The sequence below is a fragment of the Pleurodeles waltl genome, chromosome 12, assembly GCF_031143425.1.
Source record: "Pleurodeles waltl isolate 20211129_DDA chromosome 12, aPleWal1.hap1.20221129, whole genome shotgun sequence".
Lineage (NCBI taxonomy): Eukaryota > Metazoa > Chordata > Amphibia > Caudata > Salamandridae > Pleurodeles > Pleurodeles waltl.
In genome coordinates this window covers 76,885,461-76,901,270 of record NC_090451.1, presented here as the reverse complement: position 1 = coordinate 76,901,270, position 15,810 = coordinate 76,885,461, and the positions used below count along the sequence as shown (strand labels likewise).

At 44.7% G+C, this 15,810-nt stretch overlaps 1 protein-coding gene across 1 annotated transcript in view; it reads left to right on the top strand.

Annotated features, from left to right (window-relative positions):
* The window catches only part of ATP8B3 (ATPase phospholipid transporting 8B3), a 481,840-nt gene that overhangs the window by 409,703 nt on the left and 56,327 nt on the right, over positions 1 to 15,810 (top strand). Inside the window, exon 24 of the mRNA XM_069217044.1 lies at positions 12,630 to 12,713. Coding sequence (XP_069073145.1) covers positions 12,630 to 12,713 — 84 coding nt within the window. The remainder of the gene's footprint in view (positions 1 to 12,629; positions 12,714 to 15,810) is intronic.

Here is a 15,810-nt window from a genome sequence, read left to right as displayed (position 1 = left end):
AAACGTGTGTGGTACTGGCAGTGTGTTCCCTGATGTGACATGAGTAAATTGCACCATTCACATGTGTGCACTAGCTATCACAACACTTGCCTGCATTGGAGACTGTAACCCTCCCCACCAGTTGCCTGACAGCCTGCTCTCTGCACTTTGGGACACAGCACATACTGGCAGATGTCTGTGCTGTCCTAGATGTGGGTGTGTGGCCACATTCCAGGGCAGGTCCATGGCATCCCTGATGGTAAACTAAACAATGGACTCAGCTGCCAAAACATAGTTGGCACATGGAGCAGCCCTTCGAAGATGTAGTGTCCACAAAACATAGAAAATGTGCCCTATGTGTAGTCTGATCCTTGTAATGCATGTACTGTTCACCCATGTACACTTGCAAAACATACATTGGACACATGGGAAGAGAGGAGATTGATACGCTATTCACAGGCAACACAGCAATCCATATGACTATAATAAATAATTCCACATGAGACTATACACATATTTCAATCTATGAGACAAAAAAATTGACACCTTGTCCTGTCTTTCAGCCATCACGTATGCCAAAAATTGACGCAGCCCATGGGACGCGTCAGAACTTTCTTATAGGTGCTTCGTCATGCGTCCTCAAAAATCCACACATTGGTCTGAATCGTCATAAAAAAATGACGCATTGAATCAAAATGTACCACATCAGCCTAGGAAGTAATGCAGTGGCTCAGATATGTTGCTAACCAGTAACTGTAAAAATACTTTAACTTTCTCTTACACTCACAGTCTTTGTGTCTGTGCTTGGGATATGTTGTGTGGTGCTGGAGTTGGGCTGAGGAGTTCTGTTTCAGGAGTCTTTTGAGCTGTCTGCTGTCTCTGTTGTGTCCCAGATATCTGTTTTGTTGTGTCTATTTGTATATTGTGTTGTAATTAACTGTGTATTGTCGGATGTTCATCCTTGGGGTAGATTAGTCTGTTGGGGTAGTTAGGGGTAGTTTGAGGTTTTATTTTTTATTAGGTTAATCGTGGGTTTAGGTTGGGGTATGACAGGGAAAGGGAAGGGCCCGTGGAATTAATTTGGAGGAGTTGGGGGCTTCATCTAGCTGGCCACCCACTAATGGCAAATATGGTGGCCATGGGTGGGTGAGTAATCGTGGGGTACAGGACACAGGCACGCAAGCTGAGGTAGGGGAATGTCCAGTTCCACATGCAGTGGATCTTCGAGGTGGAGCATCGATGGGCAGACATCATCTTCCGGGAATGTGACATCCTGGACTACCGTGGGATAGAGGTCGATGGGCAGACATCATCTTCCGGGAATGTGACATCCTGGACTACCGTGGGATAGAGGTCGGTGGAACTGTTGGTAAGTACACAATCTTTGTGAGTGATTCTTGTATCATGTTTGTTATTATATGTCTGCTGGCCGAAGGGCCTCCTTCACTAAGTTAGGACACAGGGCAGAGCTGCGAGTCTTGCTGCTTTGCCAACCAACATCCCTGACAAATACAGCAACGTGCTGTGCATATGACATATGGCACATTCCTGTACTTGTTCCCTAAGATAACCCACAAATTGCTGATGCTCACCAATGCAGGTACAATTGTGTCATTGTGCAAGGGTACATGGTTGCCAGGGACGAGTTTGCATGTGCAGGAAGGGGCACCTTCCTGCGCATACACAATCATCAATGGTGTAGTCTTTTGTCTATATGTGCTGTAGAAAGCAGCACACATAGGTAGCCGGAAATTGTGAATAAATAAGGTATTTTAGTACCCTTGTGCCACTGTGACGCTCCCACTGGGGTGACATATGACTCTGATGCATCACCAGCCTTGTGCTAATGGCCAGCCACACTGTGCCACATAAACCCACCAGACATGTTGATCTGGTGGTACAGGGTGACACTTGGACTGGTAACTGCGGCACATTGTGTCAGTGGTTGACATATGTCAAGGCTCAAATGCCATCACACCCCAAAAAAAGCCATTTCAGAGACAAAGCATGACACAAAGGTTTCTGAATACTGGACTGGCATGCGCCCACACTAAGCAGTGTCCCTAGCATACCTGTCGGACACTTTCCTGTTAGCACTATGGTTCACATGTCACCCGATGTGCTGTGGGCAGCCTGAGGAAGTGTGCACATTTTCAATACATGGCCTGCTGCAGGGCATATGTCAAAAAGTGCCACCATGAAGGATGTCCCTTAGCACTAGCGAACCAATTTGGAGACACTTAAGTGGATCATGTCTCATGTAGATGAGGCATGGTGCATGTGACTCTGTACATAGTGATAACATGTATAATGTCATACACCTGTATATGTCACACACATGTCTGCACTTTAAATTAAAATGTAGTGGTTTGGGGATGGAGAAAACATGCATGTCTGTTTTCTATGACTATGCAGCAATGACATCTAACGATATCTGTTAAATGAGGGGACAAGGATGTCTAACTACTGTTGTATGTTGCATAGTCATGTACATGTGATGACAAGAGTGAGGCAGGAGTACTGGTAGTCATGGCTTAGTGTGTCCTGTGAGTCATGTATGTGTAGAGTACTGTTACACTCAGCTAGTTTTGAATAATCTTGGGGTAATTAAGTCATTTGAAAGCCTTAAACAATGTACCTGAGACATGTATATATGATACCATCACATATGTGTGCATGTCAGCCTGGCCTCCCAATGTATGACATTGAGGGGGTCATTCTGACCCTGGCGGTCCGAGACCGCCAGGGCAAGAATGACAGAAGCAGCGCCAACAGGCTGGCTGTGCTTCCTTCCCTATTCCGACCGCGGCATCCGCCCGCCAAGGTCGGAATGACCCCCTGAGACATGTCTAATGACCTATTTGAGTTGATACAACCATAAGGCTTTTATGACCATTTGCAAGTCATGCGTTATGTGCAATATTTGTCCACAGTGTCCACTGTTCAACATTCAAAGTGTTATGTCTTGCAGGTGGACCCGAGCCGTACACCACAGGAGAGGTGGAAACCTTCAGCAACCCAGATGCTACCAGTGAGTGTCATCCTGTATGTGTAATGGGTAGTGCAAGGATTGTGTGTGATGTTGTATGCTGTGTGCAATGCCATATCCAAAGTACAAGTAAATAAATTAATACTCCATATGCTATACATGTTTATTGACAGTGAGGTAGAGGTTGGGTCCAGGATGTGCATTAGCATCTGACTAATGTCCAGGAGGTTCCGATTGACATCACTGAGGGCCCACAAATTTGATGGAATGTCCAAATAGCAAGGACCACAGTGACAGGGTCTGTGAACGTATGTGTTAGTGGAATCATAAGTGAACATGCCAGGGCACTGCATACCTGAGAAAGGTTTCTCATATGCACAGATAGGCAGTTGTTACTCACTGTGCAATCCACGTCTGATATATCTGGCTAGCCCACACATGGTGTATGAGTCCAAACACAGTGATGACAGTAAGGACATGTGGCAGACATACAGGGTCCTACACATCTATGCAGGGTGGCAATATGTGGTTCACAGAACATGTTCCTGCCTTGTGTGCCACAGGAACATACAGTAGAGCATGTACTTCCAGGACTGGGGACCATGTGAATAGGGCCCTAAGATTAGCAGGACAGTGGTCAACATACCACAGGTGGATCAGCAGTTGCATTGACCAATCGTGGTGTGATGCCCCATACTCTAGATTGTAGGTATCAGCAGTGCTATCCCCTTTCATCTTCCAAGATCTTGAAATGTGTGTAAGACCAGAGGGATGTCCATACAGCATTGTCATATGACATGCTAATACCCAATCTAGCTCTAGATAGTCCTGGCTCTGATGGTCTACGGGATGTAATGCAAACAGGTCCATACAATGAACAGCATTTGCCATTGCAGTTCCAAGATCCCTGTGCAGATGAGATGTAGGGCATGCATGCACCCACCTAGTAAATGTCTGTGCTGGTGTGCAGCAAGGTGACATGAATTTTGGACACATATGTACAGGCAATGGGCTGCATAGTGGGACACATCCAGTTACTCAGGGAGTATGCTAGGAGTCACAGCACTGCCTTCCATGTACTGACATGAGTGGATATGGGCCTAGTTATATGTATCTCTGTATGATCTGAGTGAGCTATCCCCCCTCCATTCTCACATATGGTACCTGGCACATGTAGCTTCCATATAGCAATGTGTCCAGATATGTGTCCCTGCCACATCAGGCACAAAATGTTGTGAGACATGCCAACTAACTTACAGTCCTTGCTCAAATAACTTTGCTGAATGCCAATGGTTCCAAGGGGAATGGAGTATGCAGATGGGACATTGATTAGCAATATAAAAAGATGAGTTGCTATATCATGGTCACAAAGCAGCATTTTTCATAATGATAGTCAATAATGACATGGTAGTTCAAAGATGTCCCAAGGCGGGCATTGCTAATGTATAACATTAGCGTAGCCTTGGTACTTTGACCATAATCAATATGGAGATGATGGATATTGGGCAGGTGTATGTCCACTTTGCTCTTCAAGATGTTTTTGTGATTTTCGAGGTGCATCATGTGATGTCTGCAGATGGTATGTACATGACATGCTTGATGTTAATTTGCCAGATAAACATTTGTATGACATGAATTCTCTCTGTTTACTCAGGAACCATGCCCCCATCCCAGAGGCGGAATTTTGAGAGGAGGGCCAAACTCTATCGCCTGATCCGTCTGGGGTGGAAGGCATTCAAGAGGATGGGGAAAACGCCTGAGCATGAGAGAGCATCTGGGTCCTGGAGTGCCTTTCCCAAGGGGCTCCAACTATAGAACCAGCTGCCTCCACCTACCATTGAACGGGCAAGGCTCGGGACACAGGCAGGGGTGGGCCTGCATGGGCAGGACCATCCACCTCTACCACCACAATAAATGCCCCATCCACAGCACAGCCCCACCACATGACTTTGGGCAGATGTTGAATGGGACATGCGGCAGGAAGTGACCAGGTACTCATCCTGCTCCAGGAGATCAAGGAAGCCATGACAAGAGGATGAGGAGCAGGATTGCCCAAATGGGCACTTACCACCCTTCCCCTCATATATAATTTCTTTTATTTTTGGGGGTTTTAGATAGACAGTTTTAGGTACATTAGTGTAGTGTAGGTTAGTTGTAGTACATAGTAGTTTTTTTATTAGGGGTGGGTACGTTTTTAGGGGTTTATTTATAAATATACATATATTTGTTTAGGCAAAGATTTTGAGTTAGTCCATTTACACCTATAGTTACTGTTGTCCTTATCCACAGATGTGTTTTAAGAGGGTTGGGGGGGGTATGATGTTTATCATGTGATGTTAAACGTTTAGGTCTTTAAGGTAAGTTAGTTGTAGGTATAACTTAATATTCAGTAGTGTAGGATACATTAGGATAGGTAGGTTGTTTTAGTTAAATATTCATAGTTTTATTAAATCGTGTTGTTTCCTACATTATAGTCTCCATCATGATTTACTGTCTACGAGGTAGCATGTTTGCACAGGTTATGTTCGGTACATGCCTTTGGCTTTGTAAGCAGTGTTTGGAAACATGTGTGACTAGGTGTATTCCCTATGGGCAAGTACCTGCCATGTTGGCAATGGGTTCACAACAGCTATTTATAACCATTGTTGAGAAATGTACGTGACAATCTGGATGTGAATGGATACACATCCCAAGCAGGCATCCATATGCAGTTGCTCTGTGTTGGTAAGTCATGGTACATGTATTAGTGGAATGTTGTTGTTATTGCACTCATCCTAAATCTGGAATTATTTACACATGTATGCCTGTACCTCACAGTCTTACACTTGCATCATTTAGTTTTCACATCAATGTGGACTTGTTGCTACAATTCTTGCTTAGACCAGCCACTTGTGGTGTGTGTTACATCAGCTATCACTATGAATGTATGATACCTGTTGCATGACATGCTTGGGAGCCTCAGAAACTGTTTGTTACTCAGAATACATATCATTTTCATCAATTATGTTCACTTAGTCTCTGTGGCTTTGTCTCTAAATCCAGTCCACACATATCCATTTGGTAAGTAGTCATTGCTTTTGCCTCACACAATGCAACATGTTCATATTGGTCCAGCTTCAGACACACATACAACACAAAGGTTGTAGTAAGTGATTTTATTTACATGTTTAACTTTACATGCAGTACTGATGTACATTCCATTAAACAACACCCCCAACAGATGTATCAAGCCATCGGATGTCCAGACAGAGTCCTTGGGTCAGCCAGGTACTGTTGGAGCCACGAAATGGTGAGGAGGTGCCTCGTATGGAAGCCGAGTTGTCCTTAATTGGACTGGGGCACCTTTGGACTCTCTCTAGGGTACCCTCCACATTCTCCATCCCCACCTGCACCATATCTACCAGCTCCCACTGGATTCCTACTGCAGTTTGTTGGAATGTAAGTCCTGGGTCCAGTGAGTCCAGGGCTCTGAGTGGGCTGGCAGGAGGTGTTTGCTGGATGTTGGGTGGATCATCTGGAGACCCCGCAACACTGTCTAGCCTCCCTACGACCTGAGATGGTGTCTGTATGGCACCTAGGATTTCCTGGAGGGCATCTGGATGTATGGTTTGCAGCTGGTCATCCACATCATCTGAGAATTCCAGGACAAGCAGCTGGCCAGGAGGTATATATTCATCCTCTGCAATGAAATGGAGATATGTTAATGTTGATGTCTGCTAGATTAGATGCTAACATGAGTAATGAGGTTCACAATCAAGGATTCACAAACAGCACTGTCAACATCTTATTTACAATGCCCTGTCAGCACACTGCACAACTGGAGTGTCATTGTATCTGATTCTCCAGTGGCACAGTGTACAGGCTCCTAACGTACATGGCCACACCATGTCACCTTGTGTAGACTGATGGATGTTAGTGCATCATTGCTGAGGAAAGTACAGGGATGTGTTGCATTTTCATACATACAACGCATCCCTATACTTTCAAAATAGTGCAGCACAGAAGAACCAGCTGGCTTGCAGCACTAGGCTGCTTCATTTCCTCATACATGGGGCCCTGAGTTGAAAAGTGATGTGTAGTACACTTGTTGGGCATGCTTACTGCTGCAGTTTCTCAACATTTCTGTTACAGATGGATTGTTCTCACAAGTACTGTGTGCCTGCTCTGAGGGGATGGGCCCTGTCTGATTGGGTAGTTTGGCTCACAAGATTCCCCTCATTACATCCTGATGTGAGTTGTCTATCTGCAGAGTGTCACACGTCATATGACTCAGGCCCAGGAAATTGTATGTTTACAGACTTCCTCTGATTACCCACTTTTGTGTCCTGGTCTACAAGTAAGCGGCACACAGTGCTCCTATCCAAGCCATACATTTATTCTCACATGCCTACGACACCTCTATCATACATGTCCATTTCCAGTGGTACTACATGTTGTTTTGTTATGGACAGCAATTTTTAGGGCCTCACCCCACATGGTAGTAGTGATGTGATTAGTGTCACATCCCTACATCTGACTCCCACATCAGCCTGGGTTATTCCATGGTCTTATCATTTGTGGTGGCTATGAGTTTCTTGGTAGCCCTCGTCAAGTCCCTATTTGACATCCTTCAAATTGTACATGCTCCCTCCTGGTATGTACCACATGCTCCCCCAGTCCACATGACATGTAGGTTGTAGTCCCCCAATGGGCTTTCCTCTGCCATCCCTGCCCAGATGCACCACAAACACTGCACAGTCAGACCCAGTAGTGCATGTATATTTGTGGTGCTACAATGCAGTACCTATGTCCCTTGCCACCTCCCCAGAATGCAGTCTCCACATTCCATAAAGAGGCAATTTTGCCACACAGAGTCAGCACTTACAATGCAGAGCAGTAGCAGTGTCCCACTATGCCCACACATTATCATTGGTTTGTCCACACATGGGGCCAGATGTAGCAAAAATAAAAATTGCGACTCGCATTTTGCGAGTTGATGCGACTCGCAAAATGCGAGTCGCAAATTGGAATGGCAGAAAAAAAAGCAATCCGATTTTGCGACTCGCAGCCGGACTCGCAACGCTGTGTGCGAGTCCGCAGTTTGCGAGGTCGCTGTTTGCGAGTGTGCAAAAACGAACTCGCAATTAGCGAGTGGGTGTCGCAAATTGCGAATACCTTCAAAATTGCTTGCAGATGCAGCAGAACACTCCAGAAAGCATACCAGAACACCCTGGAAACACTTCCTGGCACATGATGATAACATCACAGCCAGGAAGTTAACAAATACACCTGGGAGGAGGGCTCAACAGTGAGCAGTGTCTCTGCCACTCACAGTAGGGTGCTGAGGAGTGGTAGGCACAGCACCATGGACGCAGCAGGGACCAGCCAGGCTGGCAGGTGGGGCAGGAGATCATAGATAACAGCCAGGACAGATTCATGTGGCACATGGCGTTAATGTGCCACATGACTGGTTGGCATTTTCCTGCCCATGGACAATTTCAACTTGTATATAGTTTCTTCATGACATTAATAAAACAGTTATTTTTGTTCCACTTAACAAATGGTTAATAGGTGAGTATGGTGGGAGTTGACACGTACCGTCCAGAATATTGCGTTGCAATGTGGTCCCGTCTCAGTCTGCCTTGATTAGCTAGACTCCTATCCCCATGATGGCGATGTGGTTGTTCTTGCTCTTCATCATCAGGACCTGGGTCTGCAGGGGTGAGAGGTAGCCCACGTCGGGTGGCTATGTTGTGGAGGATGGCGCATGCGACCACAAATTTGAAAGCGGTAATGGGGGTGTATTGGAGGGCGCCTCCGCTGCGGTGGAGGCATCGGAATCTTGCCTTCAGGAGTCCGAAGGTGCGCTCTATGAGGTTCCTGGTCCTCTTATGCGCACTGTTGTATTGCCTCTCTGAATCATTGCTGGGTGTTAAAAATGGAGTCATGATCCATGGCCTTAGAGCATATGCACTGTCACCTGTTGGGCACAAAAGTACACTGTTAGGAAGTCCAGATAGTCGTGCACAGTGACCTGTGTGTATGTATGCAAGGTGTATGCAGCTCTACCTAGGAGGTATCCGTCTCCAAACTCCCCACGTTCCAGGCGTTGATGTATCCCACTATGTCTAAAAATGTATGAGTCATGGGTACTGCCTGGAAACTTAGCTACGATGTCCGTGATGACGTAATGGGCATCACAAACAACCTGTATGTTGAGTGAGTGGGTACACTTTCTGTTGCAGAAAATATGTTCCAGATTAGCGGGGGGCATATTTGAATGTGTGTCCCATCTACACATCCAATGACATGGGGGAAGTGGGCAATGCGGTAAAAGTCCAGCTTCGTGCTGTTAATTTCTGCCTCATTCCTTGGTAAGTATATGAACTGAGACCTGTGCGCTACTAAGGCATCTAGGAATGCCCTGAGGAACCTTGACACTGCACTTTGGGATACCCCACCTGCCACGGCAATGACCCCCTGAAAGCTCCCTGAGGCCAAGAGGTGCAGTGCGCATAGTACTTGCACATGCGTAGGGATGGCGCAGCCACGCAGAGTCTTGTGTTCTAGCTGTGGTTTTAGTAAATCTATTAATTCTAGAATGGCAGCGCTGCTAAGGCGGTATTTATCATAGATCTCCTCTTCAGTTTGCTGGAAAAGGGTCTGCCTTGTTCTATATATCTTCTCCTGTCTGTGGCCCCTCCTCCTCCTCTGCTGGGCTGCGTAGACTCTCCTCCTCACTGCTATCAGGTATATGTCCGCCATCTTGAGTGACCCAGATGCCTTCTGGGTCTCCTTTTATACTTTGGTAATGGTTACCACCTGCTCTGAGTTAGTGGTAAATGCGACTTGCAAACTGGGCTTTTTGCGACTAGTCGCAATTTGCGAGTTGCAATTGCATAAGGTTTGTGACTCGCAAATTGCGACTTGCAATTTGCGGGTCGCAAAATGGGGTCGCAACGGATGCGACTCGCAAACGGGTCCCATCGCTTTTTGCGAGTCGGAAATGGGCTTTTTGCATCCCATTTCCGATTTTGCACTGTCGCAAATTGCGAATCGGCCCGTTTGCGAGTCGCAAACGTTTGCTACATCTGGCCCATGGTCCAGTGGTGTGCATTTCTTATATTATCCCGACCAATTGATTCTTTGTGATCAGAACTTGTTTCTTCCATGGCAGGTGACACGTGTGCAATCACCCTGCTTGCCATGTTGTCTGAATGCAATTTGAGTTTAATGGAGGGTAAAAAAGATATGTCGCCTGCTATATCCCTATGCGTGTAAACCTACCATTGCCCACACCTGCCCCTCCTCGGATGAGTTGTTTGTCCTGTGACACAGCAATTTCATTCTTAGAATTTCCATTCTATACTAGTGTGCATTGGCCCAAGCGAGACCGAGTAGTTACATGGTGCAAGGTTGCCTGCAATTGGAGCTTGGCAGCAGTGTGTGCGTCATCAGTGTGGTATATACAGGGGTGCATTGCATTTCCTTACATGCAACACATCCCTGCACTTTCTAAATGACACAGCGCAGCTCAGCAATCTGTCTGGCTGTGCTGCACTGCATCATTCCCTTATGCATGAGGCACAAGGTTGAGCAAACGTGGACTTATGCTGCACCTCACACAATGATGAAGAGAGTGAGGTGATGGTTCTGGCCTGTGCAAATTGTGGGCTGTCAGTGAACATTACATATCTTAGCTGTTTAACCATAAGTGTGCCAGCATACTACCCTTTGACCTGCAGTCAGTGCGTTTTAACACTGGGACATGGCTGCCTCCCCCTTTTGATGTTGCATAGTTACTACATTGCCCCCCCACTTCAACTTACCCTGTGATTGTTATTGTTCGCCATATGCTGCACTGTCATGTCCTGCAACTCCTGCCACCAACTCCTCAGGGATGACGGCTGCCACCATCTCCTCTAACTCATCCAGGGGCTCCTGTAGTGCTGGACTTCCATTTCCGATCTGCAATGCTGCCTTACTGTTGCTGGACAGCTTCTTCTTTGTTCTGAGCTTGCAATCCTGCCAGTGCTTATTACAGTTGATGATTGTCCTCTTCAATCAATCAACCAGGGAATCTGTTAAGCGCTCTACTCACCCGTGGAGGGGGGCTGCTCTTCCCCTCCGCCACACTGTTGACTTTGTCCACAGTGGACTGCCATTTGGCCTTTTTACTCCCTAGCGGCAATTTTGAGGTGACAAAGAGCTGTTGTTGGTGCTCTGTCACCTCAGCGGTCAGTATGTTGTTCTCCTCACTAAACCTGCACTTCCTCTTCCTCTTCCCCTTCTCCTGGGAGTCTGTCTGGACATCCTGGCTGTTACTAGACTTTTTTGGGCTGTCCTGGGGTGTCTGGTCTCCAGGGGTCTCCGTATCTGCTTCTGCAGTTTCCTGTTTGGCTCATTTTTTTAATTGCAGTGTTTTCTGTCTTTTTTTATGCTTTTAGGTGCAAAAGTGATGCTAGGACAGCTTGCGCCTGATTATGTGCCGCAAATCAGGCGTCACTTTTGCAGCACAAGTGTCATTTTGTTTAGCATCCCGGTGCAAAGGTTAGCGTCATTTTTTTTGACACAGCCCAGATAGTAACGCTAATGTGCGTTTTGTAAGTTTGACGCACACATGGCGTTGGGATCTGTTGTTACACGGCATTAAACATTTTAGTGCATCTCTGCGTTGCAGCAGCGATGTATCATTTCTAGTAAATGAGGCCCTTTTATTTTAACAAAGGCTGTGATTTTACAAAAATAATTATGAGGAAAAATCCCACAGAAGGATTTTTGGGAAACCACCTTTAAAAATAAAAGTATGTGCAATAACCTTTATCTGCAAAACATGTTGTGGTGCAATCTTTAGCCGCAGTCAATGCTGAAAAACTTTGTAAACCACAAAGTGCAAAGTTTGTCAAATGTTTAAAACTGCACGTAAAATTTAAATGTCACATTCACCTTGCCATCGCTCACTCACTTTTTTATTGTTACCGCAAAATGAGAAGTCCCTATTTAAAAAGAGTATTTCACCTCCTACTCAATTTGTCATTTACTCAGAAAACTCTATTCCTGCCATGTTGGCCTCGCAGTTATTACGGCCATGATACAGTCTTCCTTCCAACAGAAAGAGTTTCATGTATTAGTGAAAGGAGTAAACCGTGTGGCTCAAAATTCTAAATACTACTTCGACTAAATACTGACTTCTAATTCGCCAGATGTCATTTACAGCAAAACATTAAGCATATGAGCATTTAGACTTTCGAAACTTGGCATGATTTTCAAAATTGTAAGCATTGAATTCTGTGACGCAGTGGACGCAGAAATATGTCATGCTATTGAAAAAAAAAATATTGCCTGACATAAATATCCTATACATAAATAGGGCTCGGTTAGTTATACATTTTATAGTATTACCTTTAATAAAATACTATAGCGAACTTTTCATAATATTTAGGACCCAGTATGTTTGTCAAGTGACGCTTTGGCCACAATTTTAAGTACCCTATGCAGGCCATAGGTCTTCTCTTCTAATGATTAGTGCATTCTGAGAGCGCTTGTATTTCAGTGCTCAGCACTGTTTTTATTTAAACAGGCAGGTTATGAACATTATTATGTAAAAACGAGAGGCCCGTTGACGAGTGAAAAAAGCACGTAGTGCCCACTGATTTGATTCCTGTCTTAATCTCTTGTTTAGATGGTGTACGACAGTTGGTTCATCACTTTTTATGCTGTGATATTCACTGCTTTTCCAGTTCTCGCCATGGGTCTCTTGGAGCAGGTATGGTCATCAGTGTCAATCCTTCTTCACTTCTAGAGCTAGTGGTAAAGCAGTGCTTCATCAAGATCATGGGTACAGCAACAAGCCAGGAATTGGGCTTGCGATTTCTTCCCTTTGCTCATCAACACTGTCTCTGAAACATTTTCGTGCTACCCTAAGACTATGCCAGGGACACAAGCTATTTTTAGAGATGTAAAAAAATCTGTCCCATATTATTCGAACCTCAAAACCTGTATTACTTTTTTACCTAACGCTGCAGGCATTATTGGCTATTTTAGCCTGACACTTATACAAGCTAACCAATGTAAAATCAAAATTTGAACCAAACGCCCAAACCAAATATAGCATCTTCACCCCAGTTAGTGCATTTATAATTTTAGCACCAGTAGATTGATGCAAAGGTTGGTGTATAGTTATCCTCCAGAGGTGCACTTTTATGTATCTGGATCCCGGAGGTTATCTGAAATACAAATTTAGGGCTATCACACCACCTTCCTTGCTTTGTTGAGACTTAAGACAGATATATGTGGGGACTGCAGTCCGAAGAATGACAGGTTTTACTGTCCACCGAGGAGTTATTTGGGTAATATTTCCTCAGCAGCCGCATCCTCTTTCAGATTCAACCTACCATCATGTTTAGTGAAGCGACCCTACATGTCAAGGATCACTGTCCTCATGACATCACTCGCATTGCGTCATAAAACAAGGAAGGTATTAATAGCAAAATGAGATGTAAGAGAAGACGCTGGCTCCTGATGTATAAAATTTCCATTTGCAAAAATTGGATGTAGATTGAGCACCGACCGATCCTGTGGGTGAAAGCCAGTGACACTTTCACACCTACATTCTTCCAACTAATATGATCTGCATATGTGGCAGACATTCTGTGACATTTAAAGTTGAGATGATAGTCTTTGCTTCAACATTTGCTCATAGCCATGTGAAGTTACTGACTGAGCATCTTTATGTCATTTCTAACACACTTTCACTAATGTGGAAAACTAATGGTTGATGACAGCAATGGATTCTACACACCCCTGAATGAACCATGGAATGCAAAAATGTATTTGTTAGAAATATCTACGATTTCACCACGGTGGCATCATCCAACCACTGCAGGGCGCTGCCAGTGTAAGTGCTACAACAACTGTGTAGTATGGAAGACCAAAATATGTGGTAGGGTTGTCTGAATTATGAAACTAAGGAGTGAAGGTTGATGTCATATTCTCTCACACTGTTGTTTGTATCCATTTGTCCATTTGGGCTGGTGTAAAATATTTTTGAGGTCTACAAATTATATGTCAATGACTACTTGTACAAATAAACATGCAAAATCAAATGTCTCCTGTATGAACTAGAAGAAAGGCAAGTGTCAGTCACACCCAAAATGAACATCAGGGAGCATAAGTAAGACCTATCAACAAAGACCAATACAAATAACAGCAGCTCTGACTACTGACAGATACTTCCTACTCTACTTCAAAGTCCCAAGGAAGAGCACAGTGACTCTTAAACCTGCCATTTCTATAAAGCTTGTCTACTCCTGCATGATACGAAGCCTGACTTTTTCCTTTTATCGTTTCGTTTCTTTTTTATTTTAAGGGTTTGATAAAGCTCGAACATGACCATAGGGCATATGAGAGCTCTACACAAGAAAACCATCAATCCTTGCATCACATATATCCTCACACCGTAGCATCTCAGACATGAAACATCAGGTGCTTCATTCGTGTTTGCTCTCCTAGTAACCAGGTGCAGTACACAAACATAATGTATATTATCAATTCAAACACCAACATAATGATGAATTACTGCCCCAGGTCTCTGTACAAGGGGTATCTACGACATTCCTGTAGTCTGTGTCTGGGCAAGAGGGTAGGCGCGGGAGTCATGCTATCAGGGGGTCGTCTTTGGCCCAGATTGTTAAGGGATGAACCTATTAGTAAAATCCTTTTAACCGCTTTCTTGAAAACTGAGCTTGATTGGTTGGAACAAATCTCTGGATGGAGAGAATTCCCAATTCTCGGACCAGCTCCTGAGAAGGAGCTTGTTTAGGTATTTCTTTTTTACTCCAGGAGGCTCAAGCAGGAGGGAGTTCACACTCTGAAGGGAGAGGCTGCTTTCTGAGATTATGATCTTTTATGCCAACGACCTAGGTTCACCATAGTACAGTACTTTGAGCATTGGGCAAGCTATCTTCAGATAGGTCCCACTGAGAAAATTGAGATAAGGCATCATCTGCTCAAAACATCTGGTGCCTGTTACCAATCTCGCTGCTGAATTGAGTATCACCTTGAGTTATGTTGTCTGTCACTTAGGTAATCCCATTAAGGTCGCACAGCCATATTCTAGTCTGGAAACAGCTATGGATTGTAACACAATCTTGACGACTCGTGTTGGGTTTCACCTTCTTCAGGTGGTTGAGTTGGAGAACCGCACTGCATGTGGCTGTGCTGACGTGTACTTGCATGTTCAGGTTTTCACGTTTTTATCCAAAGTTATTCCAAAGGATTTAGTTGATGATGACAGGTTTGCAATTCAGGGCATCAATGTGGTTTAAGAGTAGGAATATGGTTTTCAGGGAGTTCAATTTGAGGTGGTTTTACAACAGCTGGCTCTGAGTTTTCACTAGTGTCATTATATCAGATGATATCTTCCAGGGAGGACAGCTTTAAGTATTACTGCGCATCATGCAAATACTTGTGGTATGCAAGGTTTGCTTGTTTGAGGATCTCTGTCAGCATGTGCATATAGTGGTTGACGCGTGTGTGGGAGTTGGTGGATCCTTGCTGGACTCCCATTCTCAATGGGATTGCAGTTGATAGCAAGCACCCCAATTTTATTAGTTGTGGTCAGGTTTGTAGAAAAGATGCAAACCAACTGCGGACCCTTCCTGGCGATACTAATCTATTATTGTATTAATTCTAACAGACTGCTGTGACTGACCATGTTGAATACTGAGGAGAGGTCGAGGATGATGAGTAGACAGAAATCGTTACCATCTAGGATTTTTTATAGCATTGTTCGTGATAAGTAGGATGGCAGTTTCTGTGCTTTAACCGGGTCTGAATCCCGACTGGAACTTGTTGAGCAAGCT